This window comes from Dipodomys spectabilis, unplaced genomic scaffold (assembly GCF_019054845.1).
Source record: "Dipodomys spectabilis isolate Male_0828 unplaced genomic scaffold, ASM1905484v1 ptg000422l, whole genome shotgun sequence".
In the NCBI taxonomy this organism is placed as follows: Eukaryota; Metazoa; Chordata; class Mammalia; order Rodentia; family Heteromyidae; genus Dipodomys; species Dipodomys spectabilis.
Window position 1 is genome coordinate 7,302,779 of NW_024871099.1, and position 18,128 is coordinate 7,320,906.

General features: G+C 55.1%; 1 protein-coding gene across 1 annotated transcript; it reads left to right on the forward strand.

The window, feature by feature from the left end:
• Positions 1 to 1,741: 1,741 nt before the first annotated feature.
• Positions 1,742 to 17,632, forward strand: Prx (periaxin). The gene is made up of 6 exons (XM_042667965.1): positions 1,742 to 1,818; positions 5,743 to 5,786; positions 6,847 to 6,972; positions 9,648 to 9,804; positions 12,905 to 13,101; positions 13,750 to 17,632. Exons 3-6 carry the CDS (start codon positions 6,946 to 6,948, stop codon positions 17,437 to 17,439), a joined length of 4,071 nt encoding a protein of 1,356 aa, XP_042523899.1. The 5' UTR covers positions 1,742 to 1,818; positions 5,743 to 5,786; positions 6,847 to 6,945; the 3' UTR covers positions 17,440 to 17,632.
• The last annotated feature ends 496 nt before the right edge of the window (positions 17,633 to 18,128 follow it).

Genomic DNA, 18,128 nt, shown 5'->3' on the forward strand with positions numbered 1-18,128 from the left:
GTTCCAGACAGTCTATCCCCAAGGTGGAGGTCCCCCCAAGGGTTCAGCCTCTGGAAGGTTTGTTGAATGAATAAATGAATAAGGGAATGTTTTTGAGTCAATCAGAAAGAGGGGGGCGGGAGAGAGAGACAGAGAGAGACAGAAAGACACAGAGAGAGACAGAGAGACAGAGAGAGGGAAGGTCTCTCTTCCCAGCAACGCTGACCACAGGGTCCCATTTCCTTCCATGGTCCCTGAAGGCTGGCGCCGGTGCTGGCTGGGTCCCGGCCCCGCCCCAGGCCTGGAAGGCATTTCCCAGAGCTCAGCACATTCCTATCTTCCCCAGTGGCTGAGAGTGGGCAGGGGGACAATCTGGAAGAGAGGAGGGAGGCCCCCAGCATTCTGGGATCTTGCCATCCTGGTCCTGCGCCCTGCCCCCCTCCAGGCCCTCAGAGGAGGCCTGCACTTGGGGTGGGGGGGACAGGTGGGCAGGGGGATTACCTGAGCTGGTGCCTGGGCCTGTGGCTGCCCAAGCCCCATGGCTGTGCCTGGCTACACAATGGGGCAGAAGCTGCTGACATATGCTTTGGGGGTAATCCCCCAGCCTCGTCCCAGCCCCCGCCCCAGGTCCTGGCTCAGAGAGCCGCGAGCAGCGGAGGCAGCAGCCTAGTGGGTGCCTGGGGCATGTGGGGGTACTTGTGCTTCCTGTGCCGCCCCCCGGGGTCTGGTGAGTCAGGGCAGTCTGGGGGGCCTGGAGTAGTGGAGGGGGGGAGGCCTTGGTTTGGGAGGTGGCAGGTTTGGGTTTCTAACAATTGGCTGCTGTGGGTCTTTGGATGACTCACTCACCCTCTCTGAACCTTCTTATCGGTGAAGAGTGTAGCCCAGTCCTTCCTGGTCATGCAGCTACAAAATGAGTACCTTGAATCAGAGGCAGAACTTGGGATGCCCAGTGAACACAGCATATAGAGGGGGACCTCCCCACCTAAACAGTGGGGTTCAAGAGCCCCTTGAGAATAGCCAGCCATCTAGTTTGTGTAACAGTACAGGGATGGAACCCGGGGCCTCTCACTTGCCACAGCAAATGGCTCTAAGGCCATGCCTCCTCTGTGTGTGTGTGTGTGTGTCTGTATTGTGAGCCACAACTCCACTTACAGCTTGTTCTGATGATTAACTGGAGATCAGAGCCTCTAGGATTTTTCCGCCCGGGCTGGCTTTGAACTGTGATCCTCAGATCTCAGCCTCCTGACTTGCTAAGCTCTGGGCCTCATGCTGTATTTCAGAAAGGATGTTGTGCTTTTTTTTTCTTTTGCTCCCTGGGCTGGCCTTGAATTCATAACCATCCTGCTTTCACCACTCAGAGAGCTGAGATTACAGGTGTGTGCCATTTCGAGAGAGGAAAAAATCAAGGCCCAGAGACACTTGGTTTTGCCAAAGGTCACACAGCCAGGCTGATCTAAACTAAAATCATCAGGGAATAGGGAGGAAGAGGAGTTTACCTTGAAGACTCAGGGGATGATGGGGGGGGGGATTGCTTAGTCTCCAAGGATGGGTGGTCGCATACAAACCCCTTTAACAGCAGGGCTAGGTGGAGGTCACAGCTCAGGCTAGGGAGGGGCAATGTCTCCGTCCCAGCACCTCCCCCCCCCCCAAAGATGCAGCTAGAAGAAGGGATGTTTGTTTCCCTACCACCCACCCTCTGCTGACATCACCCCTGAGCAGCCAATGGCTGGGGTCTTCCTCTCCTATCCCTCCCCATCCCTTTTCCCCCTCAGCCTAGGGCTGGGACAGGTCAGACAGGCTGGAGCTCTGGAAGTCCTGGAGGCACCTGGAGGTCCCAGGGTAAGCAATCAGCTGGCCGGGCCCCTCCAGGCCCAAGCTGAGAAGTCTTGGGAACGAACTGGGGGTGGGGGGAGGACCCGGGGAGGTTTGGGAGGTGCTGGGGCTAGGGCGGGAGGGTGACAGAAGAGTTCAAGGCAGGCAGGGTGCTGGTGGCTCACACCTGACATCCTAGCTATGCAAGACGTTGAGATCTGAGGGTCACAGTTCAAAGCCAGCCTGGGCAGGAAAGTCTGTGAGACTCTTTTATTTCAGTGAACCATCAAAAAAGCCAGAAGTGGAGCCGTGGCTCAAAGTGGTAGAGCTCTAGCCTTGAGCACAGCACCCAGAGGCTGAGTTCAAGCCCGGGACTGGGGCCAAAACGACAACAAGCAAAGGGAAAGGGACAAACTTGAAAGCCAGACCCCGGGTTCAAATCCCAACTTCCTCTTCTTTCTGGCTGTGCGGACTCAGGCAAGATGTTTCGATCTCTGTGCCTCAGCTTTTCTATCTCTAAAATGGGCTGGTAGACGCCACCTCACTGTACTGAGGTGGTACATGATGCGGTTTATAAAGCTCTGGGGGTGAAGCTTTCTGGCCCATGAGAGGGGGGCGGGCTGGGGAGCCTGTCTCTGGGGATTGCACCTCTCACTGCTGCAGTTAAGGGATAGTGATCACTGGGGAAGCTGAGGCTGGACAGGGGACCCCATGAGATAGATGGACTGACGGATGCTGTTGGAGGCTAGTTAATATCCATTAGTCATTTCCTGCGTACTGGGGCTATTCTACGTACCTGCCAGTCTTCTAGGCCACTTGATTGGTTCCACTTGACAGGTGGAGAAACTGAGGCCCCAGAGGGAAGGTCCTCATAGCTGGGAGGGGTGGGAGCGGGGACAGAGTGAGGCAGTCCAGCCAGTGCCTTAGCACCTCCCCTGCTGGCCCCTCATGGCTTCAGCCAATGTCCAGGGGCCTGCAGGCGTCAGGAGGCCTCTGATGACATCTGAGCTTGATGGTGGTCTCTGGGGAAGAGTGGGCCAGAAGGGTCTCTGGCTCCACAGAGGGGTCCTAGCCCAGGTGACAAGGCCCCCCCCCCCCACCTTCCCGGCCACAATGAAGATGTTGAGCAGCCCTGAAGGGCGCCTCCAAATTGTGGGCCCCAGTGTTAAGTAAGGGCTCCAGACAGCCGGGCACCAGTGGCTCAGGCCTGTCATCCTAGCAACACAGGAGGCTGAGATCTGAGGATCATGTTTCAAGGCCAGCCTGGACAGGAAAGTCGATGAGACTCTTATTTCCAATTAGCCAGCAAAAATAAAAGCCAGCAGTGGATCACACCCAGGTCCTGAGTTCAAGCCCTAGGACTGGCACAACAACAACAACAAAAACAACCAGGTCAAAACAATGGTTGGCATCTAGAAGGTTCTGCCCGGTTTCATTCACCTGGGCAGCCCTGTGAGATTTTCCATCCAACCTCAGTTGGGACCCCTGGAAGGGGTGTATGTGGGTCTCCTCTCCCCCTGCCTGGTGGGATAGGCAGGGCTGGGAACAAGGAGTACCTGGGGTGGAGTGGGTTTCCTTCCGGAAGCTTCCCTCACCCCACCCCAGGACCTGCCACTCAGGAAGGGCACAGTTAGGCTAAATATAACCTGGGCTGGGCAGCTGTCCCAGGCAGGGATGAGGAAGGAGGGTGCTCTCTTGCCCCTGGTGCCAGGCTCTGGGTAGGACTCTCTTTGTCTAGGCTTGGAACTGGGAGCCTGAGGCCCATAGGAGGGGTTCCGCACCTCTCCCACACTTGACATCTACAAGTGCTACTAAGCCCTATGCCCCCCATCTCTCCCCACCCCAAGGTAGAGTGCCACCTGTTCCATGGTTCCTGGTAGCTCTTCCCGGCTGGGGTCAATCTTTGTCTCTCACTTGTTTTATTTTTGTCAGGTGCTAGGGCTTGAACTCAGGGCCTGGGCATTGTGCCTGAGTTTTGGTGTGCAAGGCTATCACAGTCTATGACTTGAGCCACAGCTCCACTTCTGGCTTTTTGGTGGTTCATTGGAGATCAGAGTTTCAAGGACTTTCCTGCCCTGGGCTGGCTTTGAACCGTGATCCTCAGATCTCAGCCTCCTGAGTAGCTAGGATGACAGGCATGAGCCACTGGCTCCCAGTTCTTATTTCTCAACTTTTGAGAGGTACCACCGGGCAGGGTGAGCCAAGGCCTGGCACAGGAACACATTCATGGCACCCTCAACCCCTCCCTGCTCATGTCCCGGATGCCCTGCAGCTCAGGCTCTCCCAGGGCTCCACACCCTCCGTGCAAGTTGCCTAGAGCAGGCACAAGGGCCCTGGGTGCTAACTCTGCCTGGCTGTGTGATTCTGGACAGCTCAGTTTCCCCTCTTGGAGCCTCAGTTTCCCCTCTTCACCGGTGTGATTTTGAGGCCTGTGCGATCTAATCCAGCACCCAAACCAGAGTGAGCCCGCCCTCCCCCAACAAAGGAGCCAGCCTGGGAGCCCCCGGCTGGGACCCCTGGGAGATCCAGGGAGGTGCCCTCTGACACTGTGGGGGCCGACTGTGAGGTGGAGGCCGCAGGGTGCTGAGGGGGTCTTGGTTCTGAGTCCTGGCTGGTAGTGGGCTATGAAGGGCCATTGTGTCTGCGGGTGGGTGGGTAGCGGTGGAATGCGGACTGGCCAGCAGACGGGCCATTGTGTGAGAGAATGTGCTGCGTGAGGTCTGACCTTTCTCTGCCAAGTAGGGGTTGGCGGGTTGGCATGCCAGGTGGGGGCCAAGCTTGGAGTTGGAGGTGGGGGGGTGGGCAATCTCTATGTCCATTCCTCCAGAATGGGGCCAGGCAAGAGGCCGTGAACCCCTAGCTCCGTGCGCTGAGCCATGTTCTCTGAGCAGACAAGATGTTCAGGGTGAGAAAGCAAAGTTCAAGCTGGGCACCAGTGGCTCACACTTGTCTAGCTACTCAGGAGGATGAGATCTGAGGACTGTGGTTCAGAGACAGCCAAGGAAAGTCCATGAGGCTCTGATTGCTAATGAGCCAGCCAAAAGCCACAAATGGAGCTCTCTAGTGGTAGACTATCTTAGGTACTTAGGAGGCTGAGATCTGGAGAATCACAGTTTGAAGCCAGCCAGGGCAGAAAAGTCTGTGAGACTCCCAACTCTAATTCATCAGCAAAAAGCTGGGTTAGAGTCATGGCTCTAGTAGGTAGAACACCAGCCAAGCAAGCAATATGAGGGTGAAACCCCCGACTTCAATTCCTGGTATAAGAGGAAAAATAATTATCAACTTCACAATGGTCTGTGGGGCACTTAACTTCAGCCAAGAACAAGGATATTCTTTTCTTTTTTGTTAGTCATGGGGCTTGAACTCGGAGCCTGGGCACTGTCCCTGAACTCTCGCTCAAGGCTAGTGCTCTACCACTTTGAGCCACAGCACCACTTCTGGCTTTCTGGTGGCTCACTGGAGACAAAGAGTGTCACAGACTTTCCAGGCTGGCTTTGAACCGCGATCCTCAGATCTCAGCCTCCTGAGTAGCTAGGATGACAGGTGTGAGCCACCGGCGCCTGGCACCACTTTATACCTATTAACTCACAGCACCCTCAGAACAGCCTTGCCAGGGGCTGCCCTTCTCCCACCTTATTAGCCAAGGAAGGGGAGGGGGCTTTGTCCACCGGGGGAGGGAGGGAGGGACTAGAACTATTTTACAGGAAATTCTCCCTCTTTCTCTATGCCCTGAAGTGGCTGGCACGAGGGCTCAGCTGCCAGACAGATCTAGGAGTCAGTAAAGGTTTCACCATCTGTGGCCCATCTGGGCCATTTGGGGCTAAGGTTCGTTGAACCTCAGTTTCCCCACCTGCACGCTGTAGACGAGGTGCTGGCAGAGCCTGCTCTGGGAGGGCCAGGCCCTGAGGAAGTGAGTGGTGATTGATAATAGTATGCAATTGATTCTTCTAGAGTCCCGGACCCAGGAGGCCCAAGGTGCTGGAGGTGACCCTCAGGTGAGCTCTGACTGATGCCACATGTCCCTTCCTGCCTCCCTCCCTGGCTTGGGTGGAGCCTCAAGTCCCGTTCTCTCCCTGGCAGGCAGCAAGACCCCAACGGAAGGGTTTGAGCCCTGCAAACAGCTGTCCTGCACCTTCGGCTGGGCTCCTGTTAGGAGAGAGTACCTGTACCCAGGCGGCGGTGAGGGGACACCACGGGTGGGGCTCTTCCCACCCCCTTTTTTCCCCCCTCCAAATTTTTGGTGGTAATGAGGATTTGAATTCAAGGCCTCCAGGAATTAGGCATGTGTTCTACTGCTTGAGCCATGACCCCAGCTGGGTTGTTTTTTTTTGGTTTTTTTCTTTTTTTGGTTTCATAGGGCCTGAACTCTGGGCTTGGGCGCTGTCCCTCAGCTCTTCAGCTCAAGGCTAGCACTCTACCACTTGAGCCACAGCGCCACTTCTGGCTTTTTCTGCTTATGTGGTGTTGAGGAATCAAATCCAGGGTCTCATGCATGCAAGGCAAGCGCTCTACCACTGAGCCACCTTCCTAGCCCTGGGTTGGGTTTTTTTTTTTTTTTTTCCCATATAGGATCTCAAGCTTTTGCCTGGGCTGGACTGGGATCAAGATTCTCCTACTGCTAGGTGCTGGTGGCTCAAATTGGTAAAGCACTACACCTGTAAAGGATTACACCTGTAATCCTAGCTACTCAGGAGGCTGAGATCTGAGGATCTCGGTTCAAAGCCAGCCCGGGCAGGAAAGTCTGTGAGACTCTTATCTCCAATTAACCACCAGAAAACCAGAAGCGGTGCTGTGGCTCAAATTGGTAAAGCACTAGCCTTGAGCAAAAGAGTTCGGGGACAGCGCTCAGGCCCAGAATTCAAGTCCCACAACCACCAAACAACAACAACAACAACAAAAAGATTCTCCTACCTCCACCTCCCAACTAGCTAGGATTAGAGAAGTGCCCTACCGCACTTGGCCATTCCCTTCTGACACCTGCCCAGACCTCCCTAGTAAACCTAACATCCACCTTCATTCCTTCCTGATCTTGAACCTCTATATGTGCCCTGGCAGGCTCAGCGGCAGCTGCTCCATGCAGAACTGAAGTTGGTCCTGCAGCAGAAGGAGGAGAGGAAGCAAGAGCTTGGGGCTGGGGAGACTTCCAGCAGCGCCATGGAGGTCAGGAGCCGGAGTGCAGAGGTGAGTGGCCACTGGCCTTTCAAGGGGCACAGAACAGGGCAGCCACAAGACACCTCCATGCTTCTTTGTGCCTCAGTCTCTCCATCTGCAATATGGCAAGAGATTTAACTGTGAGAGCCAAAAAAAAAAAATACCATATATAAAATGCTTAGTTCAGTGCCTGATCCAGACCTCAACACACAACAGCTAACTGATTGGGTCATAGAGGACTTAAATTAATAATGAGCTACAGAAACTCAGTAGAACCAGGCACTGGTGGCTCACATCTGTAATCTTAGCTACTCAGGAGGCTGAGATCTGGGGATTGAGGTTTCAAGCCAGCCAGGGCAGAAAAGTCTGTGAGGCTCTTGTCTCCAGTGAACCAGCAAAAAGCCAGAAGCTGTGGCTCAAGTGGTAGGGTGCCAGGCTTGAGCAGAAAAACCCAAGTGAGAGCTCAAGGCCCTGAGTTCAAGCCTCAGTACCAGCATGAGCCATGCCTGCTTTCTCACCTACTCAGGAGGTAGAAAGAGGAGGATTGCAAATGTAAGGCGGCTCCAGCAAAGCTATACAGACCCTGTCCAAAAGAGGACAAAATTAAAGCAAGAGGACTGAACATTCTTGAGGCTGTGGGTTCAATTCCTAGTGCCAAGCAAGTATGCAGGAAAAAAAAAGAGGAGACAGGAAAACAAAACAAAACAGGTAGAAATCCTTCCTCAGAACAAGAATGAACAAACAGTACCTACTTTGGCTGACATCACCTCTTTTTTTTTTTTTTGGTCGGTTGTGGGGCTTGAACTCTGGGCTTGGGTGCTGTCCCTCAGCTCTTCAGCTCAAGGCAAGTGCGCTACTGCTTGAGCCACAGCGCCACTTCCAGTTTTCGAGTGTTTTATTGGAGATAAGAGTCTCACAGACTTTCCTGTCTGGGCTGGCTTTGAACTGCAATCCTCAGATCTCAGTCCCCTGAGTAGCTAGGATTACAGGCGTGAGCCACTGGTGCCTGGCCCTGACATCACCTCTTAAAGTCTCAGTTTCCCCATTGATGAAATGAGGCATCTCTGGCCATTTGCACAGTCTGGTGCTACAGCATCCTCAAATAGTGGTGACTATGGCTGTGATGATGATACAACATTTTCATTGATTTGTCCTACTATGTGCCACACAGAGTAGGTCTACTTTTATAGGCTCTTCACTAACGATGGGGTGCTAACAAGGGGGTCACTAATGTCTATAGGATGACCTATGGTTTCTGGGTTCAGAGATGAACGGACAAGGCCTGGCTCTTTAATTTGCTGATTGGTATTAGGCAAGTTACTTCACATCTCTGAGACTTAAGTGTTCCTCAGGTGTGATTGCCCAATGTTGTAGAGAGGATGAAATGAGATCTTAGGTAAAATGCTTAGCCCGGGGCCTTTGAAGCCAAAAAGGAAGTGGAGATGGCCTTATTAGACCCTGTTCTCTTAGAGACCCTAGCATGAGAGTCTGGCCCAGCCCTGCTCTGTTCCTCTCCAGTCCTGTCTGGTCTCAAAGCCCCCTGCCCTGCTCTCTGCTTCTTGAGGTCACAGTTCACAATCAGACATTCCTTTCATCTTTCCCGATGCTACCTTCTACAGCAGAGAGATGGGCCAGAGACAGCAAGGTGGTCCCTGAGAGACACAAGGGATTGGATTCCTAGACAGAACTCAGGTATCTCACTTCCTCTTTGGGGAGGCTTCTATGCGCACCCCATTTCGTGCACTCCAAAGTCAGAGTGAGCCTGCACCATTTACAGTAAATATCAAGAATGCCACCATTCATTACCCATACCGTGCCCCCCCCTTCACTGGATTCCCTCTCCTGTGGGCGTTATGCAAGAACACGGGGTTATACAGTCCACAATAGAGCTCAGTGTCACATCATGTGTGAGCCCACAGCGGAGCAAGTCCCCCACTCCTCCATCCTGCATGGTTTAAGAGCCCAGCCCTGTCCTAAGAGTCCCATCCTTAATCCCATTGAGGGTGAGACTACTGCTCATACCTGTATTCCTGGCTACTTTAGGAGACTGGGATCTGAGGATCACGGTTCAAGGCCTGCCCAGGCAGAAAAGCCTGGGAGACTCTTATTGTCAGTTAAGCAACTAGTCAGAAGTAGAGCTGTGGCTCATTGGTAGAGCACCAGCCTTAATCAGACAAAACCAAGTAAGAGCGCCAGAGGCTAAGTTCAAGCCCTAAAACTGGCATTCACACACACAAAAGCCCCACAGTGCAAATCTACCCTTAGCATTAGATTCTTTCCCTGCCTCAAACCCAGCGTAAACTCCAGCCACACCTCTTTCTTTTCTCTGAGAGAACCTTGAGGAATCTTATTGGGCCTCTGGAGCCTGGGCGCTTAGTCCCGCCCTCCCCGATTGGGCCCACCCTAGACATGGCCCCGCCCTCGAAGAGAAGCCCCGCCCCCATGTACAGCCCCCGCCCTCCCCGGCTGGCCCGGCTCCTATTGGTCCCTTCCCGGCCATGGCCCCGCCCCCAGAGCTTCCAGCGCTCGTGGGACGGGCTGTTAAACTGTAAGGCGGATCCTAGGGGGTGAACCTCCGGCGCTCACGTGCGTGCAGGGAAGACGTACCCCGAGCTCCCGCTACGAGCCGCTTTTAAGCGCTATGGCAACTTCTGGGCGAGGTTTAGCCCAGGCTCCCCATGGAGACCCCTTGCTGCCTTCCGCAGGAGCTGAGGCGTGCGGAGTTGGTGGAGATCATCGTGGAGACCGAGGCGCAGACCGGCGTCAGCGGCATCAATGTCGCGGGCGGCGGCAAAGAAGGGATCTTCATCAGAGAGCTGCGCGAGGACTCACCCGCCGCCCGGTCTCTAAGCTTGCAGGAAGGTGGGCGTGGTCACGAACTGGGCGTGGCCTCTCCGCGTGGGTGGAGGCCCGGCGAGAACTGACAGGGGTGTTGTGGGCGTGGCCTGCGTGTAGGAGGCAGGATTAAGAGCCTGGGGCGGTGCTTTGCGTGTGGCTGCCTGCTGATGGTTCTGAGCATGCTCTGAGGGTTCTCGTTATTGTTTTGGGATTGAAAATCCTTAGTTAAACCCGGTGCTACTCAGGGGGCTAAGATCTGAGGATCACAATTTGAAGCCAGCCAGTACCGAAAGTGTCCGTGAGACTCATCTCCAATCACTCAAAGATCGGAAGTGGATCTGGGGCTCAAAACGGTAGAAAGTAAAAAAAGAGTTCAGGAAGTAGTCCCAATCCATGAGTTCAAGCCCCACGACCCATAAAAACACAAACCTTGCGGGGCTGGGAACGTGGCTCAGGGGTAGAGTGCTTGCCTTGCATGCATGAGGCCCTGGGTTCGATTCCTCAGCACCACATACACAGAAAAAAACTGGAAGTGGGTGCTGTGGCTCAAGTGGTAGAGTGCTAGCCTTGAGCTGAAGAGCTCAGGACAGTGCCCAGGCCTAGAGTTCAAGCTCCACGACCAGCAAAAAAAAAAGAAAGAAAACACACACACACACAAATCTTGGTTAACTAGTGCATGCTCTTTCTGTGCCTTAGTTTTCTCATCTTTAAAATAGGAACAATCAACCGGGCACCAGTGGCTCATGTCTGAAATCTAGCTACCTCAAGAAGATGAGATCTGAGGATCATGGTTCAAAACCAGTCTAGGCAGGAAAATCTGTGACCCTTATCTCCAGTGAGCTACTTAAAAGCAGTGAGAAGTGAAGCTGTGGTCCACGTGATATAGCACCAACCTTGAGTTAAAAAGCTGGGGACAGTGTCCAGATCCTGAGTTCAAGCCCCAGCACTGACACACAAAACAAATCAACAAGATAGGAACAAGCCGTACTGATCTCATGGGGTTATTATGTAGAACAAATGAGTCAGTATTTAAAACAAAACAAAACACCTTGCACAAGGTTAAGTGGCAAATAGTAAGCACTTTGTAAGTGCTAGTTAATAGTTGTGCTGTTAGGGCCAGAGAAAAAGGGTGGAGTTAACTTGGGAAGGGCATGGAGATGCAACTTATTCATGCAACAATTATTAAGTGCGTGCTTTCCTTCTGAGACATTACTTAAGTGCTTCCTAGTGGGCACAGACATATTTAAAGAAAATAAATAGTAAATTAGATGTGTGGTTGTGCCTGGAGCAAAGCTGCATTTTTACATCAGGTAGATGAGAAACATGGAAAGGCTGAAGGAGATAGGGAACAAGCTCCCGAGGAATATAGCTCAGTGGTAGAGCCACTTGCTTAGCATATTCGAGGCTCTAAGCTTGATCATCCTTGAGCAGAAAAAGCTAAGGGACAGTATCCAGGCCCTGAGTTCAAGTCCCCCACCACCCTACCCCCCCCAAAAAAAGACTAAGTATTTATTTATTTTGCCAGTCCTTGGCTTGAACTCAGGGCCTGCGCACTGTCCTTGAGCTCCTTTTGCTCAAGGCTAACACTCTTGCACTTGAGCCACAGCACCACTTCCGGTTTTTTCTGTTTCTGTGGTACTGAGGAATCGAACCTTAGGGCCTCATGTATGCTAGGCAAGCACTCTACCACTAAAACACATTCTCAGCCTAAGATTGGAGGTCTTTTATTCCTGGAGTCTGTGAGTGAAGGGGGAGGAGGAGGTTGATCTTGGTGAACTGGGGCATCAACAGTACACTAACTGTAGGGGCAGTGTTGGGAGCAGAGACAGGATGCTTAGTGTTAAATGGTGTTGGAGATGGAAAAGAAGGATTTGAATTCTGGACCCATTTTCAAGCTGGAGCCTAGCTATTTGGGACTAGCTATAGGGTATGATGAAGAGAGAGGAGTCCCAGATCCAGGGAGGATGGAGTTACCAGTTCTGCAAATGGAGTACCCTGGGGCTGGGGCTTGCTTGGGAAAAGACTAGAAATAGTAGCATGTTTGCAAGCTGATGGGGATTATGTAGAAGAGGTGTGGGGAGAGGAGAGGAAAAATTGTCCTTGGGCAGGCAATGGAGGATTGGTGTGAGCTAGTCATTTCATCCCTAGGAACAGGAGAAAAATCACCACTAAAGAAGATAAGTCTGGGAGAGAGTGAGGGAAGAAGTGACATTGTCCAAAAAGAAATTTACTCATTACCTGATTTATGTAACCCTTTTGCACATCATCGTTATAATAATACTAAAACAACAACAACAATAATAATAATGAGAGCCAGGCACTGGTGGGTGGCTGTAATCCTAGCTACTCAGGAGGCTGAGATGTGAGGATCACAGTTGGAAGCCAGCCAGGACAGAAAAGTCTTGGTGTGACTCTTGTTTCCAATTACTCACTCAAAAACCAGAAGTGGCACTGTGGCTCAAAGTGGTAGAGTGCTAGCCTTGAGCAAAAGAGCTCAGGGGCAGTGTCCAGGGCATTAGTTCAAGCCTCATGACTGGGTGTGTGTGCGTGGGGGCAGGGGTAGGGGGGTGGAGGGGAAAGACAGGTCTGTTGGGGACCAGAGGCTCCTACCTATAATCCTAGCTACTCAGAAGGCTGAGACAGAGATCTGAGGATGGCAGTTCAAAGCCAGCCCGGCAGGAAAGTCTGTGAGACTCTTATCTCCAATGAACCACCAAAGAGCCAGAAATGGAGTTGTGGCTGAAATGGTCGTATTAGCCTAGAACACAAAAACTCAGGGACAGCACCCAGGCCCTGAGTTCAAGTTCCAGGACTGGCACAAAAATGAAAGAAAAGGCATGGGAATGTAGAGAAGTCACCATCAGATTCGATTTTCTCAATAAAGAACAGCGTGTGAATTGTAAGGCTGGAGGAGGCGACCCTAGGTAGCACTGATTTGTTTGGGATGGGGGGGGGGCAGGGTCAAACCAATGGGGCGGAGCTCCTCGGGACCTCGCTGCACCGGGTGGGTGGAACCAAAGGACAGGACCTTAGACTTCAATTGGATGGGCGGGGCAGATGGGCGGGACCAGATGAGACCACGCCTCCGTCCTCCTCCTCCCTCCCTCCCTCCCCCCCTTTGCAGGGGACCAGCTGCTGAGCGCCCGCGTGTTCTTCGAGAACTTCAAGTACGAGGATGCGCTACGCTTGCTTCAATGTGCCGAGCCTTACAAGGTCTCCTTCTGCCTGAAGCGCACCGTGCCCACCGGGGACCTAGCGCTGCGGCCCGGGACCGTGGCTGGCTACGAGATCAAGGGCCCGCGGGCCAAGGTGGCCAAGCTGGTACGCGTGCTTAGCCCGGCCCCGGCCCCAGCGCAGGCCCCGGCCTGCCCCAGCGATCCGGTCTGTGCGCCGTGAGCTCCCTTCCCAGCCATCGTGGGCCAGCCTTGCCCCCTCTGTCTCATCACTAATCCAATTCTAATCCATCCTCTGTCCTTTGCTCTCTGCTCCCAAAAACTCCTCCCCCAGGAGGGGTCCCACCTATCCCAGACCATGCCCCGACCCCCCATCCCATCTTAGGGAATCATCCTTATGATCAGATTCAAGCTCCCTAGGGGTACTGGAAAGCAAGAAGGCTGAATTCCATGCATGAGTGATGCTCAGTTACCGCTGGACAAGTGTCTGTCCTTCCCTGAGCCTCAGTTTCCCTATCTCTGCAATAATGGTGTTGGGGAAATGCCTGGAGAAGGGCTTTAGAAGCCTTGGGTCCCAGTTTTCATGCTCCTGTAGGTTCCCTGTGAGATTCTAAAGGCAGCCTGTGCCTTCCTGGGGAAAAATGGCAGGCAGGAAGAGGGGGACAGTGTTTTGGAGACAAGAGATTACCCCCAACATATCCCCAGTCTGGTGCACTCAGTGGCAGTTCGGGCTCTTTCTGTCCGCTCCCAGCCTCCCACTGTCCCACCGCCTCCCGCCTCTCTCCTCTCTCCCCAGAATATCCAGAGTCTGTCCCCTGTGAAGAAGAAGAAGATGTTGGTGGTGCCTGGGGCTCTGGGGGTCCCTGCAGACCTGGCCCCCGTTGACGTCGAGTTTTCCCTCCCCAAGTTCTCCCGTCTGCGCCGGGGTCTCAAAGCTGAGATCTCCAAGGGTCCTGTCTCAGCTGCCCCTGCCCGCCGGCGCCTCCAACTGCCTCGGCTGCGGGTTCGAGAAGTGGCTGGAGAGGCCCAGGCAGCCCGGATGGCTGCTGCTGCTCCTCCCCCCAGGAAGGCCAAAGTGGAGGCTGCTGAGGTAGCCACAGGAGCGAGGTTCACAGCCCCTCAGGTAGAGCTGGTTGGGCCTAGGCTGCCAGGGGCTGAGGTGGATGTCCCTCAGGTCTCAGTCCCCAAGGGGGCCCCCTCTGCGGAGGCAGGCAGTGGTTTTGCCCTCCTGCCAACCCTTGGGCTAGGAGCCCCAGCTGTACCTGCTGTGGAGGCCCCAACTGTGGGGATCCAGGTCCCCCAAGTGGAGCTGCCCACCTTGCCCTCGCTCCCCGCTCTGCCCACCCTTCCCTGCCTGGAGACCAGGGAAGGGGCCGTGACGCTGACAGTCCCCACCCTGGATGTAGACGCGCCTTCGGTGGGGGTGGATCTGGCCTTGCCAGGCTCAGAGGTGGAGCCCCGGGCAGAAGTGCCTGATGTGGCTCTGAAGATGCCCCGCCTCAGTTTCCCCCGCTTTGGGGTTCGAGGGAAGGAAGCCCCTGAGACCAAGGCAGTCAAGGGCAGCCCTGAGACCAAAGTGAAGGGTCCCAGACTTCGAATGCCCACCTTTGGGCTTTCTCTCCTGGAGCCCCGGCCCTCTGCCCCCGAGGCTGTTGCAGAGAGCAAGCTAAAGCTGCCCACCCTCAAGATGCCCTCGTTTGGCATTGGAGTGGCAGGGCCTGAGGTCAAGGCACCCAAAGGGCCAGAAGTGAAGCTGCCTAAGGTCCCTGAGGTCAAGCTCCCCAAAGTGCCAGAGCCAACCCTTCCAGACATACGAGTCCCTGAGGTGAAACTCCCAAAGGTGCCAGAGATAGCCGTGCCAGAGGTTCGACTCCCAGATGTGCAGCTCCCAGAGATGAAACTTTCTGAGATGAAGCTGCCCAAGGTGCCTGACATGGCGGTGCCTGATCTGCAACTCCCAGAAGTCCAGCTCCCCAAAGTGCCAGAGATGAAGCTGCCCAAGGTGCCCGACATGGCGGTACCTGACCTGCGACTCCCAGAAGTCCAGCTCCCCAAAGTACCAGAGATGAAGCTGCCCAAGGTGTCTGAGATGGCTGTGCCTGACGTCCGACTTCCAGAAGTCCAGCTCCCCAAAGTGTCTGAGCTAAAGCTCCCTGAGATGAAGCTGCCCAAAGTCCCTGAAATGGCTGTGCCCGACCTGCACCTTCCGGAGGTGCAGCTCCCCAAAGTGCCCGAGATGAAAATCCCATCCATGAAACTCCCCGAGGTGAAGCTCCCCGAGATCAAACTGCCCAAAGTCCCCGAGATGGCCGTCCCCGACCTGCACCTTCCGGAGGTGCAGCTCCCCAAAGTGCCCGAGGTGAAGCTCCCCAAAATGCCCGAGATCCCCATACCTGACCTGCACCTCCCAGAAGTACAGCTCCCCAAAGTGTCAGAGATGCAACTTCCGGAACTGCAAGTGCCGAGCGTCCCAGAGGTGTGCCTCCCTCAGGCCCCGGAGTTGAAGGTGTGCAAGGTGCCAGATGTGCAGCTCAAGGTGCCAGATGTGCAGCTCCAAGCTGCTGCAGCCGAGCAGGTGGAGAAGATGGAATTTGGCTTCAGGATGCCAAAGATGACCATGCCCAAGTTAGGCAGGGTGGGGTCTCCAGCACAAGGCAAGGTGGGTCCTGAGGACTCCGGGAAGCTGGTCAGCCTTCCCTGTTTGCAGCCGGAAGTGGGAGCTGAGGCTCGAGGGGGTGTCCCCTCCCTCACTCTGCCTTCCGTAGAGCTGGATCTGCCAGGGGCCCTTGGCCTGGAGTCACAGAGCCAAGCAGTTGAAGCAGCTAAGGTGGACCGGCCAGAGGGTCCCAGAGTGGTAGCAGGTGTTGGCGAAGTGGGCTTCCGGGTGCCATCCGTTGAGATCGTGACTCCACAGCTCCCCACTCTGGAAGTTGCAGAAGAGCGACTGGAGATGATGGAGATGAAGTCCAAGCCCTCCTCCTCCAAGTTCTCCCTGCCTAAGTTTGGACTCTCAGGATCAAAGGCGGCCAAGGCAGAGGCTGAGGGGGCCGCACGAGCCAAGCTGAAAGTGTCCAAGTTTGCCGTTTCACTCCCCAAAGCTCGAGTGGGAACTGAAGCTGAAGCCAAAGGGGCCGGGGAGGCAGGCCTGCTGCCCGCGCTCGATCTGTCCATCCCACAGCTCAGCCTCGATGCCCATCTGCCCTCAGCCAAGGTGGAGGCCACAGGGGCCGATGTCAAGCTCAAGGGGCCTCGATTTGCACTGCCCAAGTTTGGAGTCAAAAGCCGGGACACTGAGGCGGGAGAAGTGGCACCAGGGGTAGTTGAGTTAGAGGGCAAGGGCTGGGGTCGGGATGGGAAAGTAAAGATGCCCAAGTTCAAGATGCCATCTTTCGGGCTGGCCCGAGGGAAAGAAGCAGAAGTCCAGAGTGGACGGGTCAGCCCAGGGGACAAGCCAGATTCCACAGTTGGAGCACTTAAGATCCCCGATGTAGAGTTGGTGACAATGGTGCCCCAGGAGGAAGGTGGGGCCCAGGGGGCCGTGGCTGGGAGTGCGGCACAGCAGGTGTCCTCAGCCAAGCAGGCCCACACTGAGGGCCATGATGGGGTCCTCAGGATGCCCCCACTGACCATCTCCGTGCCCCAGGTGGAGCTAGCCAGCTTTGGGGAGATGAGGAGCCCGGGGCAGCAGGCTAAGCCTGGAAGCCAGGTGGCAGGGGGTGAGCTCTTAGTGGGCGAGGGGGTCTTTAAGATGCCCACGGTGAGCGTGCCCCAAGTTGAGCTCGATGTAGGGCGGGGCCACGAGGCCCAGGCAGGCCAGGGAGCCACAGGCGAAGGTGGGATTCGGCTGAAGTTGTCCACCCTGGAGGCAGATGCCAGGGGAGAGGGTGGCGAGGAGCAGTCCCCAGGGGCAGAGCGGACCTTCCACCTCTCACTGCCCGAGGTAGAGCTCTCCCCACCGGCCGTGGGCAGCCACGCCGAGTACCAGGTGGCCGAAGGTGGAGGGGATGTAGGACATAAGCTTAAGATGCGTCTGCCACGGTTTGGCCTCGTGCGGGCCAAGGAAGCTGGGGAGGAGGGAGAGAAAGCCAAGAGCCCCAAGCTCAGGCTACCCCGAGTAGGCTTTGGCCAGAGTGAGTGGGTACCCGGAGAAGGGTCCCCCAATTCCGAGGAGGAGGAGGAAGAGCACACTGGGGAGGGAGCCTCCAGCCACCGCAGCCGGGTTAGGGTCCGCCTGCCCCGCGTGGGTCTAACAGCCCCTTCTAAGACCTCCAAGGGACAGGAGGGCGAGGCCGTCTCCAAGTCCCCTGTTGGGGAAAAGTCACCCAAATTTCGTTTCCCTAGGGTGTCCCTGAGCCCCAAGGCGCGAGGCGGGAGTGGGGACCAGGAAGAGAGTGGGTTCAGGGTCCGGCTGCCCAGCGTGGGGTTCTCCGAGAACGGGCCTCCAGGGCCCAGCAGGGTGGAAGGCACTCAGGCTGCTGCTGTCTGATGCCCTAAGTAAATGGAACCCTCCCTCCTGTCTTCCCACCCTCCCCTTTCCTCTCCCAATCTCCCTCCCCTGTTTTGTGTGTGAGATACTAGCACTAACCCCCTAAAAGGCCCACAGGTGGCCAGCTGACCCCCAACAGGGCTCCAAGACTTGTGCACTGCTCATTGGCAGGAGCGTCTGTCATGCCACGCCATGTGAATAAAATAATCCCCACGTCACTGTGCGTGCAGTTTTCTGTATAGGTCTGGGTATGTGGGTGGGTGCAGAGAAAGGAGCCCCCCAAAAGGAGGTTCACAGCTTCTGGGGAGGAGAAACAGGCCACCCAGGGTCTGAGAAACAGTAAAGTAGTGTTGGGTAGGCCCTGGTGACAAGTGGCCCATCCTAGCTCTTTAGAGGGTTGTGTGTGTGTGTGTGTGTGTGTGGAGGGGGTGTTACTAGGATTTGAACTCAGGGCCTGAGTGCTGTCTCTGAACTCTTTTGCTCAAGGTTAGCACTCTACCACTTTGAGCTACAGCACTACTTCCAGTTCCCTGGTGGTTCATTGGGGATAAGAGCCTCACAGAAGCCCAGCCCTGGTGGCTTGCACCTGTCATCCTAGCTACTCAGAAGGCTGAGATCTGAGGATCAAGGTTCAAAGCCAGTCCAGCAGGAAAGTCCATGCATGATACTTATGTCCAATGAATCACCAG